Source organism: Panthera leo, chromosome B4 (genome assembly GCF_018350215.1).
Source record: "Panthera leo isolate Ple1 chromosome B4, P.leo_Ple1_pat1.1, whole genome shotgun sequence".
Lineage (NCBI taxonomy): Eukaryota > Metazoa > Chordata > Mammalia > Carnivora > Felidae > Panthera > Panthera leo.
The window spans coordinates 141089890-141104811 of record NC_056685.1 but is presented as its reverse complement, the minus strand read 5'-3'; the positions used below and the strand labels follow the sequence as shown (position 1 = coordinate 141104811).

General features: G+C 49.1%; 1 protein-coding gene across 10 annotated transcripts in view; it reads right to left on the bottom strand.

Annotated features, from left to right (window-relative positions):
• PPP6R2 (protein phosphatase 6 regulatory subunit 2) overlaps positions 1-14922 on the bottom strand; it is an 81691-nt gene that overhangs the window by 28819 nt on the left and 37950 nt on the right. For 9 of the 10 annotated variants that reach the window (XM_042948223.1, XM_042948226.1, XM_042948228.1 and 6 more), the window contains exons 3-4: positions 8335-8577; positions 905-1091 (exon numbers count right to left, since the gene is read on the bottom strand). In XM_042948223.1, the coding sequence (XP_042804157.1) occupies positions 905-1091; positions 8335-8561 (414 nt within the window). In that variant the 5' untranslated portion in view covers positions 8562-8577. Of the gene's footprint in view, positions 1-904; positions 1115-8334; positions 8578-14922 lie in introns of those variants that run through there. The other variant, XM_042948232.1, reaches the window with a different exon arrangement.

Here is a 14922-nt window from a genome sequence, read left to right as displayed (position 1 = left end):
AGAGGCGAGAGAAAGAGAGACAGAGACAGAGAGAGAGAGAACGCGCACAAGCCACGGAGGAGCAGAGAGATAGGAAGAGAGAGAATCCCAAGCAGGCTCCACACTGTCAGTGCAGAGCCGGACGTGGGGCTCAAATTCACAAACCGTGAAATCATGACCTGAGATGAAACCAAGAGTTGGATGCTTAACCAACTGAGCCACCCAGGTGCCCCTATGCCATAATATTTATTAAAAATGATATGATATCCAGTATTTGTTTTGAAATAATCCACTGGGGATGGTAGGAAGGGATAAAAGGCGAATACTAACCAAAACTAACTGCTGAGGCTGGGGGCAGGCAGGACACCACCACACTGATGGCCCTGAAGCACAGGCAGCAGCAAGAACCCACTCTAAGAAGACCATGCTCCAGCTAATGAAACAAATGCACTCACTATTTTTACAGAAGCCTAATGCTAGAAGTTTTCTTTTATTTGCTTTGAAACAGTTAAGTGCCCTCGACACATGGATACCTGCCACTCACATAAACAGAGCAGCAGATCTTAGAAGGTGGGCGTCCTATGAACCTGTCACGATGCAGGTATATCCCTATTCCTCATGCCTGTGACCGGTCAGGACAAGACATGCCAGCGTGCTCTGGAGTCCTGTGCAGCTCTCAGGGATGGCGGGAAGAGCTGCTTATTCCAGAGCCAGGCTGCAGAAACATCCTCAGGAAGCCACTTTCCTCATCAAATTCCAACTCACACCAGCAGCCCACTGCTCCGCCTGTGTCCCACAGAACAGTCAGAAACACCGTTCTCCAAGCCCTAATGATACAGTTTGCACAGCGACAGCTGACAGAAAGAAATGTCAGCATCAGCTATGCCAGCCACCCCAAACCACACAAGCTTGACGGATTATTCACCTGTTCAGTCTTTCTTGCAATGAGGTTGCCAATGGTCTTGCTGAAAAAACTGGCGAGCAGAGGATTCAGAGGCGGCTCGTGGTCCAAGAAGTCGTAAAGAAGGTTCAGCAAAGTCTCATCCCCTCCTAGTCTGTCGTTGATCTGTGGCACGTCACACGTCAGCAGCTCACAGGCTGTGTTTGGATACCTAAGAGGGCACAATGCAAGCAACTGGAGGTGAAATTAGACTTCTCCAGCTCTCAGGAAGCTGCTTAAACGACCAGCCTCGTAGGAAGCAGGTCCATGGGTAAGACCAAAACACTCACAGGCCTTGGAACGAAGTAAAAACGTGAATATTCTGTGACCAACTGGCATTTTTTACTACAAGCTCAATGTTTTTAACATGCATTTTTCTTGCTCCTCATACCCTACACTCTGGCATCTCACAGTTTCTGACTCTACCGCACTCTCTAAATAACCCTTCTGAGTCTTCTGGCATCTCCTCTCTCAAAACCTCTGCCCTTACACCCACCTGCCAGGGCTCTCACCTCCTGTGACCACACAGTTAGCGACACCAAGTCCATCATGTGCACCCTCCCTCTGCATACCCTTCCTGTCCCAGCATACCAACAAACAGAACCAGCTTGTCTCTCGGCTAAAGAAATGCCACATCAGGGGTCCCTGGGTGGCTCCAGTCGGTTAAGTGTCTAACTCCTGATTTCGACTCAGGTCATGATCTCACAGTTGGTGGGATCAAACCCTGCGTCTCTCTGGGCTGACAGTGCACAGCCTGCTTGGGATTCTCTCTCTCCCTCTCTCTCTGTTCCCTCGCCCACTTGGGCATGCTCTCTTGCTCTCTCACGCGCTCTCTCTCAAAATAAATAAACTTAAAAAAAAAAAAAAAGAAATACCAATATTGATGTACCAATACCAAATGATGTACTATTCACTTGATAAAAATGACCAGATACAAAATAATCTTTATCCCATCACATGTAATACCGTGACATCACTCTGCTCCCTGACTTTCCTGATAGACGCAGGTTCACTGCCATTGCCCTGCAATGGGCACAGCTACCCAACAACCTGCCACATCCAGGACACAGCCCACAACAGCAGGGCCAGTAACAGTGCCTAGAGCCATATCCAGAAACATCTGGGAACGCAAGGGATCGTCCCATGGAGCTGCCTGCCCTAGAGCACATCTGGCACAACCCAGGGCAAGCTCGGCAGCTTCAGGCACATCACCTAACCTCTCTGTGTCATTCTCATTTGAATGTAGAGGTGCAAGTGCCCACCCTCCCCACAAGGATGAATATAAAACAGAGCAGTGCCTGGCACACAGTAAGCCCCGGGTCAAGGTCAGTCACTATGATCCTCCTGCTCCCAGCAGCCACCTGCACAAGCCCTAACAAAGGCCTGAACCAAAGAGTGGTCACTGTGGCCTGGCTAGTGAGGCCTGGGTTTGAGACCCTGGAGAAAACAGTTGGCAGAGTATGGCCACCACCCTGTAGTGGTGTAGTCATGTAGTCAACCACATGTGGAAGGGGGAAGAAATTGAGAAATCTAGGTCTGGCTAAGAGACGGGTGCTCCTTGTCAGCCCCAAGAAAAGAAAGCACCTTCTAGAGACCAGAGAAACAGGGCCGTGTGGGCAGGCTGGGTGTGATGGACATGCGGCATTCAAAAAGAGGTGTCCTAGTTCAATACGCAGGCAGGCCCAGGCCAGGAGAAGTGTAGGCAGTGCCCAGGGAGGGGTAGGAGCAGTGCCCACCTCATGGGATGGTTATAAGGGTTGAATGAGTCGGCTCAGCCCTATGGACGTACACTGTGAGACCAGCATGGCAGAGAACACAGAGGCGCCAGGGGCAGGTCGTCAGAGAAAGCCTGCTCAGAGTACAGGGCAGAAGGGCCAGGTCAGCGACCCTAAAGGCCAGAGCAAGACTTGTATCACACAGGCAGAGAGGTTCCCACCAGACTGCAAACAACAAGAGAAGACGTACCAATGGCACCAAAGAATCAAGTCCCAGAGAAAAGTATAGACTATTCCTTCAGGAGATGTTTCCAGAGCACAAGGAATGGTCCCAATCTGGTCTCCACATACAAGCAAATGTGCACACATGTGGCAAGCTGAGCTATAAAGCACTGACCCTCTAAGGTGGAGGGACTGAGATAAAGTACTGCTTTAGTTCGTTCTAAAATTTATGCAGAGAATAGGAACTCCAGCTAAGCATGGCAGATCAAATATACAGGCTTGTTGCCATTCCCTCTCAAATTCCTACTCCAATAACACAGAGGAAAAAAGACAAGAGAAGTGGAAATGATCCTTGGCAAGGCCCGGAGGACTGGTGTGGCACACCAGGGAATCGAAGTCTCAGGTGGCTACAGAGGGAGCACCAACTGGAAACCACTGGACACAGAGGCAACAGCTACTGGACAGGGCAGAGGGCCTGGCTCAAGAGAGGAGTGGGCTTCCTGACCCTCTCTTGCCAGTACAGGACTCAGAAATTATTCCCAAGGGCACCTGGGGGGCTTAGTCAGTTAAGCATCCAACTCTCAATTTTGGCTCTGGTCACGATCTCACAGTTTGTGGGATAGAGAGCCCTGCACCGGGCTCTGTGCTGACAGCTCAGAGCCTGGAGCCTGTTTTTGTCTCCCTCTCTCTCTCTCTGCCCCTCCCCTGCTCATGCACTCGCTCTCTCTCTCTCTCTCTCTCTCTCAAAATAAATAAATAAATAACCTTAATAAAAAGATTATTTTTAAAAAGTGTCTCTCTTTTAAAAGGAAATAAGGGCTGGGGCTCCTGGGTGGCTCAGTCGGTTAAGTATCTAACTTTGGCTCAGGTCATGATCTCATGAATCATGAGCTCGAGCCCTACATCAGGCTCTGTGTTAACAGCACAGAGCCCACTTCAGTTCCTCTGTCCGCCCCCTCCCCCCCCCGCCCCTCCCCTCCTGGTGTTTTTTCTCTAAGTAAATAAATAAACTTATTTAAAAATTTTTATGAATAAATAAATATGATAGAAATTTTAAAAATCAATGAAAGGATAAGAAGATAAAATTTGAAGAAGCTTCTCAGATGTAGAACAAAAAGGCCTAGACAAGATATTAAGAGCAAAAATACGAAGAAAAGTATTAATTCAGGTGATCTAACACCTGATTGGAAATTGCAGAAAGGGGGGGCACCTGGGTGGCTCATCTGGTTACTAAGCATCCCACTCTTGATTTCGGCTCAGGTCATGATGTCCTGGTTCATGAGATTGAGCCCCGTGTCAGGCTCTGTGCTGACAGTGCAGAGCCTGCTTGGGATTCTCTCTTTCCCTCTCTCTTTCTCTCCTTCTGCCTGCCTCTCCTCTCTCTCTTTCTCTCTCTCTCTCTCAAAATAAATAACTTAAAAAGCTGCAGAATGAGATAAGAGGGAAAACCGGAAGGGAGAAAATTATCAAAGAAGCAACACAAGAAGCTTCCCTGTGGGGAAGGCCATGAATTTCTAGACTGAAAGGGCCCTGTGGTACCATGGAGTACCCCGCACAGGGACTGACAAGAACCCCAGGGCCAGCTTCACCGTGGTACGAATATGCAGCACTGTTCACAGCTGAGTCGACTGTTTACAAAACTCTCCTGGCTTATAGATGCTGCTTCTGGGACTGCCCTGCCTGACCCCGGGGGTGATCTCACAGTAGCAGGAGACTCCAGGACAATGGGACTAGACAAGGACCGAAGTGCCCCCTGGAGGAGAGAAAACCTGGGAGTCCTGCTGCATCTGTCCGGCTTGTCAGCAGCAAGGCCAGAAGAGGAGCCAACCATGGAGTCTTCAAAAGGACAGAAAATGGCGTCTGTGCAGAGTCTAAGGCAGAGGGAGTTTCAAACAAGCGTGAACAGAGAACAATGCACCGACAGGCCTCATCTGCAAACATCGCCCTTCACATCGTACTCCTCAGGAGGCTGCTAGAGAATACGACTCCCCACAGGAAGGAAACCAAAGACGATGACAAGGTCCCGGAATACGGAAGGTGGGCCTGGGTTCTCAGAGTGAGGATGGAGGGAACCCCTCTCCCCTCCAGACACCTCCTGCTGTGCCAAAACTTGCTGTGCCCCGCGGGGGCAGGCGGGAGGGTGATCCGGGCAAATGGGCTTAGCCAGCTCTCCTGCTCTGACTGTAGCACTGCAGGGTCTTCTGGGGGGTGTCCTTTCTGAGGGCTATCCTGCTGCAGCCCTGTTTCCTACCCAGCAAGCAGGTCTGACTGTGCAACTTGGAACAAGGAAGCCCACTGCCCAGAGTTACGGAACACACTCTCCACTGCACTCTGCAAGTAACTGCAGTGCTGTCTTGACGTCTGTCTGCTGGCTCTTTCGTCTGATTTCTCAAGTGGCTGAGAACGCAGCAGGCCAACTGGACAGGAGCCTCAAGAGAAAGACCAGGACCTCCTCATGGCTCTCAGGTTGGACCCAGTGGCCGAACCCTCCGCCCAGGGCTACTGCACAAGCCCTACCTGCCTGCAGACTCTGGCTTTATGCAGGAACAGCGGCTGCTGCCTGACCTCAAACTGGCACCCAGGGGCAGCTTCTCTGAAGCAGACATGGCTCCCACACATCCTCCCCTGGGTGGACAAAAGTCCCCTCAGAACCCAGCCTTTAGTCATGCAGGGGTGAAGCAGCTAGCCATGCTGCTCAGCCAGGTCTGCAGGCAAAGCCCTCGCTTCAAAAGCACGAAGGCCACAGGAGGCGTCGCTGCTGACCCCATCAGGCCGGCCACGACGGGCAGTTGCCTAGAGCCTTGAGATGCACAGGCAGTGCTTCTTGTACATCAACTTTACAGGAGCAGAGCCAGACTCACTCACTCACGCATGGTCTGTGGCGGCTCTCACGCCACATCAGAGCAGAGCGCCACAGCGGCTCCACTGGCCTGCAGTACTTCCTTTCAGAGCTGGTGTGCTAACTCCCGGCCGACGTCCCTACTTGTACCTTTCCCATCTTCGAAAACTAATCTTGACTCTACTTCTTTCTTACCTACCACCTCATCCATCTATCCATCCATCCTATTCCTTTTCTCAAAAAGGAAATTTTGGTTTAATTTTAATTAAAATCTAACTTTGGGGCACCTGGTGGCTCGTCGGTTAAGCGTCCAACTTTGGCTCAGGTGGTGGTCCTGCAGTTGGTGGGTTTGAGCCCCACGTCGGGCTCTGTGCTGACAGCTCAGAGCCTAGAGCCTGCTGCGGATTCTGTGTCTTTCTCTCTGCCCTCCCCTGCTCACACTTTGTCTGTGTCTCTGTCTCTCAAAAACAAACATTAAAAAAATTTTTTTTAATCAAATTAACTTTAATTTTTTTAATTTTTGATTTTTTATGTAAGCGATATGTACACCTGCTTTCAAACTCAGACAGTTGGACAGGGCCTGTAAGGCGGAGCAGCCTCCAGCCTCCCGTGTCCATCCTCAGACCTGCGGTTAACCTCCGTGTTTCTAAATAAAATACAGATGCATTTCTTCGTTTGCCACCCTCAGATGTTACAAACCAACCTCCCATGACGGAGGATGAAGACACAGCTCTCCTGCTCCCTGCCCCTCACCCTCTCTGTAAAATCAAACCACAATTCTTAAACCCAGGGCTTAGTCTACCCCGTGTGACTGTGCAGACACTGCTTACAGTGGAGCTGACGTGCTCACTTCGGTCCCATTCGCTAACTTCTGTAAGTCCCCAGAGTCATGGTTTTCTCACAGCTTTGTTTTCTTGGCTTTGTGCTCAGGCACGAATTTTCTGACTCCCCGACTTTCTGACTCTGAACACGAATGTCTCCTGGCTCACTGATGCCACTCCAAGATCCTTTTGCCCCGATCCGGAACACATGGCCCTGCCCCTGCTCCCCATCTTGCCACCAGTGCCCTCTACACAGGGAGACCATATAACTTATCACCAAACAGGACACATTAGGGGTAAGAGGGTAAAAGGGATGAGGGACACCCACAGGGACGCTGAGACAAGGGGCACTGACCAGGCATGTCCCGTGCACAACGGCTTCTATCCGACTTTCTGCAGATGGCCACCACAGCTCTAAACCCGCAGGCTCCTCACCAACAAGCCCCTGCCTCTGTCTCAGGCTCTCCTCTGCCAGCATCTTGCAGGGCTCCCTGTCAGAGGCTGTGACAGACCACCCTCACTGGGTGTCCCTAGATTGAATGTCCCCTGCACAGGCACTTCTCGTCACCCTCTCCAGCTTTCTTTTTCTCCTAAGACAAAAGTCAACAAAGACTTCTGTAAAAGTACAGAGAGTAAGTATTTTAGACAGTCTATGTTGTAACTGGCCAACTCTGCCCTTGTAGTCACCAAAGGCCGAGTGTGGCTGCCTTCCAACAAGACTTTCTTCATGGACAAGGAAATGTCAACGTGGTACCAATTTCATGTGTAACAAAGTATTATCCTTTGATTTTTTCAACCATTTAAAAATGTAAAACTATTCTAGGGTGCCTGGGTGACTCAGTTGGTTAAGTGCTGACTTCAGCTCAGGTCACGATCTCGCGGTTTGTGGGTTCCAGCTCCGCGTCGGGCTCTGTGCTGACAGCTTGGAGTCTGGAGTCTGGAGCCTGCATCTGATTCTGTGTCTCCCTCTCTCTCTGCCCCTCCCCTGCTCACACTCTGTCTCTCCCTCCCTCTCTCAAGAATAAACATTAAAAAAAAATTTATGAAAAAAAATTTAAAAGAAAATGTAAAACTATTCTTAGCTTGCAGGCCATACAAAAACAGGATTTGACCTGTGGGCCACAGTCAGCCAACCTAAGACTTTACCACCATCCACTATCTGGCTGTCTACAGACACTGGAACCCGAGGGCTACCCTGTCTGCACCCATTCCCACGGTGTCCTTAGTCCCAGGCTCTGCCACTCTGTCCCATACTCTCATTCACACACCTCTGTCCTCACCCCCAGCCCTAGCCACACCACCACCGCCCTTCTGTCATCTCCTAACATGCTGGCCAAATGCTGAATGGAATATTTTAGGAAAAACTCTGAGAATGGTCAGTACTACCCACGACATGGCCTATTTCCTCTGATCCCAAGTCCCCATGGTCGAGCAGTCAGATGCCACCCACCCCTCCTGACAGGCCATCTCACCAGGCTGGGACCTACTTCCCGCCAGTGTGCAGTCCCATCTGCTTCTTTGTCATGGGGTCAGTCTTCCCTCAACACATGTGCACTCAAGATACTCAGAACACAGCATAACTCAGCACAACTCACGATGAGAAATCACACGCACAGAGATTCAGAAATCTCAAACCTCACAAAAACAGACCCCACGGGGAGTGGCCTCCTTCCTTCTCAGATGGGGTAAATGTTTAAAGTGGGCTTTTCTGTCAGAAGCCCTGGCTCTGGCTGTCCTCAAATGCTGCCCACCAGCTCCCTGTCTGCCCTCCCTGCAGCCCTGCCCATCTCTGGGCCCCGTCAGAGCCTCGGTACATACTTGAAGCGGACCTTCTCCTCCATGTCCAGAGGTGGGTCCTGTGTGATGAGGCTCACCAGCTCCTCCATACACTGCTGCCTGCAGAGGAAGCCCAGCAGCTTCTGGTTCTGAGCCTTGCACTCCTGTAGGACGTCATCTTCGTCCAGTAACTCGCGCAACGTCACGTCCTCCTTATCCAGCAGCTTGTCGACATGGGACGTGGTGTTCAAGTCAAACTTCCAGAACATGGTGACGGCCACGAAGCTGCAAGCAAAGATTTGAGGGTCACTTCCCCCAAGCAGTGCGAATCCACCCGCAGAAAGTCTACACCAAAGTCCAACGAGTCCGTCCCCAGCACGAGCCAGGGCTGGAGGGTGCTCTCCCCGGGAGCTGCCCTCAACACATGTCCCCGGGTCCAGCTCCAAAGCCGGCAAGAGCTCCCCAGCATCCAGCGCTGAGCCTGTGCCTTCTCTGGCTTCCCTCTCGCTGGCTCACCTTCCCTGCTCTCCTTTCCCACCCAATGCTGGACATACCTTCAGTGCTCTTAGTCTCTTCCTCCACTCCCTGAGGCCAGCACATCCCATGTCTCCCATGAGTCAGCACTGGGGATGCCCCTCCACCCTAAGAAAGTTAGCAACTCTACAGCCCACCTCCTCAGGGTCCCACCCCGCCTGTGTGAACACTAGGCATCTCTCCCCAGTTGCATACATTTTTAATTTCCTGTATATCATGTTTGACATCTTAAAAACCTCTCTGGCTAGGAACAGGCTGCCCCTCCCAGGACCAGCCAATTCTTAAAGACAGCAAGGGGCCCAAGCCAGAGCATCACTGTGATCTACTCCATCCAGAGCAACTACTCCTCTCTGGGCCCACACATCCCAGGAGACAATCTTCCTCTGCCTTCGTTATCCCACAGCCAGGGGCCAGGCAACTAGGGACCACCCCTACAGCTTAGAGCCCACCAAAATAATTCAAACCAGCTGATCCTAAGCTGTTCATCCTGCCATGCCTTATCTTTCCTGTGGAAACCCCAATAAAGGTCATGGCTTAAGCGTTCCCCGACTCCTGTCTTATACCTCCCGACCCCCCTGGGGTTTCCCCACGTGGCTCTGGGTGAGGCCCACACCTCCTATCTCCAGGACTGGACGTATAACAAACTTAGTTTTCCTGAGCCTCCCCTGTGTCTCCTCTCCTGCCCATGCCTGACTCACCATCTCACAAAAGAACACCAGACATCTGGCAAACCTCAACCTAAGCAAGTCAAACTCCTGACAGCTCACTTTGCTTGACCCTCAGAAGCTCTGCTGTCCCCCAGCCAGGCCCCCCCTTTCACCACCCATCCCACCAAATGACCCAGTCTTATCCTTGAAGCCACAGTCTCCCTCACATCCACACCCCTGACACTAGGCCCCACACCACAGCCACCTAAGAAATCCCTATGGACCCAGCCATCCCTCTGCGTCACACACCACCCACCCTCTCCAGGCTCTTGCTGTCTTTGCCTGGACAACACAAGGTTTGTCCTGCTCAGTGAGTGTCATAGGGCAGGCTCTGAGGGCCTAGGCTGGTTTGCAACAAAGTTTTCACTGTTTGATACAAAATGAAAAATATAAAGCCTGTTATGTTTAACAAAGTTAAACCTATATTTTGAGATTATAAAATCTCTTCTTCAATGTTACATCGATTGTTTGCAAAATTATGGTACCGGGAGATGGGATTTATCTTCTCTAGTATCTTTAATCAGAAGAATAAAAGACCTCACACAACGTAGAAGCTGCAATTTGTGTGTGTGAAGCCCACTGCCCTAGGAGCAGGCTCCACCACATCCAGCCAGCCCCCTTTCCTTCCTTTGCAGCCTCTTGCCTTTGCTACATCCAACTCACTTTTTCAAAACACAGACACTTTCAAGTTCCTCTCAACTCAGCCCCAAAACCTCTGCTGCCCATATGCCTACCACTCACCAGGCTGCATTTTACAGCATTCCTCCAGGCCCTCTGGCACTTCCTGCTTTCTCCCTAACCCTACCCTTGCCACAAGGACGTTGTCTTTCTTCCCACACAAACTACACTTTCCTACCTTTATCCTTCTGCACATGCTCTTGTGCTCAGTCCCTCCTATGCCAATATCCCACTCACCCTGCCAGACCGAGCTAAGCAACAGCACAGCCTGGGCTTCCCTCTGGCCAGCACCTGCACTGTCAGTGGGGCCTCTGACTTGCAGTGCAAGTGACTCCACAGTCTGACACTATACTTAGTTTCCTTCTGGGTCCTAAGATCTTCCTATTTCTGTTGTGAGGAATGTAGATGGATATTTGTGGGTGGAAGCAATACACCCTGTGAAAGCAGAAATAATTACCAGTAGTTTCAGGATAACATGGCTGTCTCTCCCAAATGCCCTGCAGAACGACTCAAACACTTGAATAACATACAATCCAAGGAAAGAGAGGAACCACAGGAGACTCCCACCCTGCCAAGGTTTTCTTCCAAAGAGGGGCAACTAGAGACGGCTTCTGTGCAACCCGCTTTCAGCCACAGAGTGGGTGAGTGGCTGGGTGGATCACATGATCCCATCAACAAAGGAACAAGTTTTTCAAGCAGGATCCTAAAAAAGGACAGGATTAATACAAAAGAAGACAAAAAGATGAAGACAAAGAAGAATAAGAAATAATAAGCAACAAAAACAAACAGGACAAATGGAAAAAAATGGCAAGACAGCACACATAAACTTAACCATGTCAATAAGTGCGTTAAATGCAAATGAATAATTTCAATTAAAGACAGAAATAGGGGTGCCTGGGTGGCTGTCTGTTAAGCGTCCAACTCTTGGTTTCAGCTCAGGTCATGACCTCATGGTTCATGAGTTCAAGCCCTGCCGTCGGGCTCCGTGCTGACAGTGCGGAGCCTGCTTGGGATTCTCTTTCTTCCTCTCTCTCTGCACCTCCCCCACTCAAGTGCTCTGTCTGTCTGTCTCTCTCTCTTGCTCTATTAAATAAATAACCTTAAAAGATGTTTAAAAAAAAGAAATAGATAAGATTTTAAAAAGCAAGAACTGTATTCGGGGTATTAAAAGCTTACTTTAAATATAAAGATACATGGGGCACCTGGGTGGCTCAGTCGGTTAAGCGCCCGACTTTGGCTCAGGTCATAATCTCATAGCTCATGAGTTCGAGCCCCACGTCACGCTCTGTGCCGACAGCTCAGAGCCTGAAGCCTGCCTGAGATTCTGTGTCTCCCTCTCTCTTTGCCCCTCTCCTGCTCATGTTCTCTCTTTCTCTCTCAAAAATACATAAACATTAAAAATGGGTTGTTAAAAAAAAGTTAGAGAAGAACATTAGAAAAGGAAAAAGAACAGATAAATATAATAACCCGAATCCATGAAATAGGACATTTTAATAGTGAGATTAACTAAAAACTGATTCTTTGAGAAAATAAGTAATTACTTAAGTACTCTCACTCCACACCTGCAGGACCGACCAGGTCATTAGCAGAGCTGGCAGCACAGGAGGCAAAAGCCTCACACACTCCCGACAGGAGAGAAGACAGGCGGCTGCTGTGGGGCGCTCAGGACGGCACTCCAGGACACCACCTACGTCCCGCTCACCCAGCGATCCCACTCCTACCTACACATCCCAAAGGAGCAGCAGGACCCCACACAAGGATGAGGTGGCAGAGAAGGAAGCAAACTGGGGAGTCACATACAGGGACTGAAAATTAGAGGGACACACGACAGCATGGAGTCCTAAAAGGATGGTGCTATACGAGAAAACATAAGAAACAAATCAGGTCCATAATGCAATCCACCCCTTTAATTTAAACTACACGCAATAATAAAAATTTTTAAAAAGACCCCCCCAAAAAAATAAATAAAAGTAAAATAAAATATATGCACACCCCGCAACAACATGCATTCCTAGGAACACAGACACAGAACAGGGTATCCAATGAACACGTCACAACGACTGCTTGTAGGGAGAGATGGAGATTGAAGGAAAAAAACAGCCGAGGGAGCCAGGCTGCCTGGACCCGGAGTGCACCCCCAGAAAAGGGAGAGAGGGACCGAGAACGTCATGCTTCCGTGAACCCTGCAGAGCATCCCCTGCCCCCCCGCAGCAGTTGCAGGGTTCTCTCTCACAGAGTCCACAGGCGGGTAGGGATGCTCAGTGTTCCCCAGCAACCAGGAGCCACAGAGGTCCCAGGTCAAATCTGCACCTCATCACTGTTCCTACGTGGCTGGGGTTTTTACCTGTTTTCTTGTATTTTTAACTTGTTTTGGGAGATCTCACGCATGCCTAACTATAGCGAGAGCAGTACAATGATCCTCCTGTGCCTCTCTCTCAGCCTCAACACAGATCCACTCAAGCTCACTTGCTCTTATCCAGACTGCCTCTTAACCCTGCCCCCTTAGAGTTTCCCCAGACATCACCATGTCACTGCCCAGGCTACTGAGATATCTCTCCAGTATTATTAACTCTGTCATTAAGTCCTTCCAGGTATCTAGGAGCTCCCCTTCATGGAGAGGTTGGCTTGTTTTTTCCATATGAGGGCACAGGCAGTGTCTCTCCAGCAGGTCCACTCACAGAGGCACTGAGGTGCCCACTGCGCTATCCCCCACTGAGGAAAGGGGTCATCGATGGCACTCTGTGTGAAGCCAGCACAGCAAACACAGGAGTCTGCACACAACAGTCCACGGACCACAGGTCCCCCTGTGGGTGGGACAGGTCATACATATTATGCATTCCATCACAGACTACAAACAGAACAATCTGTACAACAAATAAAACCAAAACTAAACCAAAATCATATTACCCACTTACTTATAATTTATAATCTGAAATAACAAACTAATTTAACATCCACTTGTTTACTTCTAAATTATAAAACAGAAAGTTTAGTAAGGTTATCTACCCTGTAAGAAGAGTAAGACATTCAAGGGCTTCTGAGGACTCACCCCATTTAAGAAATCAAGTGTACCAAGTCACCTATTCACTGAACCAAGCACAAGGGACCTGTCTGAAAAGATGGCCCAGCTCCATAGTTCCAAAACATTGGGCTTTTGCGGGCAGGTAAATTTTTTTTCTTTTAATTTAGAAAAACAATGGGGGGAGGGGTTCTGGGGGCTCAGTCAGTTGAGCATCTGACTCGATTTTGGTTCAGGTCACAATCTCGCAGTTTGTGGGCTGGCTCTGCACTGACAGCGCTTAGGATTCTCTCTTTCTCTCTCTGCCCCTCCCATGCTCCCCACTCCCACAGAACGGATAGACAGACAGAAGAAAGAGAAAGAAAGAAAGAAAGAAAGAAAGAAAGAAAGAAAGAAAGAAAGAAAGAAAGAAAGAAAGAAAGAAAGAAAGAAAGAAAGAAAAGAAAAAAGAGAAAACCAACAAAGGGTTGCCAACTTTTCAACTAGGTCAAACAAGGAGGGAGGGAAGAGGGAGGGAAGAGAGAGTGAAGACACAAAGGAAGAAACGAAAAGAAAGCAAAGGATAAATTATCACCCATAATTACCTTAATTGCAGGAAACAATGACTTTTAAAATATAAAAAAAAAAAAAGGAAAGCCATAATCTCAGTATTAAGGATAGCATTTCACTTCAAAAAAATAATAACTTTTTAAAGTTTATTTATTTGAGAGGGAGAACACAAGGTGGGGAGGAGCAGAGAGAGAGAATCCCAAGCAGGCTCTGCCCCGTCAGCACAGAGTCCAACATGGGGCTCAATCCCACAAACCATGAGATCATGACCTGAGCCAAAATCAAGAGTCGGATGCTTAACTGACTGAGCCAACCAGGTGCCCCTGATTCTGGAACTCTTACTCAGATTACAGTACATATGTGGCTTCCAAAGGTTTCTGGTATCCCAGCAATTGTGCACTACTCTGCACAGAGATGCTAGCATCTTGTCAGTTGGCACTTACCTACATGGAAGGTCATAATTTTCCTTCCCTAGATGACTGAAAGACCCACCACTGACAGCATCTTTAGGACAAATAATTGGCTCATGAACTGGCTTGAGACGTCTCTGGTATTCACAAAGTATCAACACAGCCCAAGGGTCCCTGGCACACCCTGACAAGGCCCTGCACAGTCCATCTGCAATGTCAACCAAACTGTTACCAAAATCTTCTGGATGCTCACCCAACATTTAAACAAAAGGAACCTGAAATTCTTTATTTACTTTTACAGGTTAGCATAACCATCACACAGAAGGTAGATTCTAAAGAGAAATGTTGCCCATATGAGCCCATATAGTTCCATGAACAGAGCTCTCCAGAAAAAAAACGTTCTGTGGTAGAAACTGTTCCTAAGAAAAACTAGAATCCAGAATGCACCCTGTACCCATCTGGCCACAAATCAATTGGGTTTTTGTTGTTGTTGTTTTAATTTATGATCAAAGCCCTGGCTCTGCTGTATGACCTGAGGCCAGTTATAAGACCTCTTATGCCTTGGATTCCACCCCTGTAACCCAGGGATAATGAGCATCTCACAGAGCTACTGTGAGGGCTGACTCCAGAACAGTGGCTGGCACATTTTACCCTCATGGATTCTGACTGCAAAGAAGAGAAAGAAACAAATGAGGTCACCTTGCCACAGAGGACAGATTCACAGTGGCCAGAG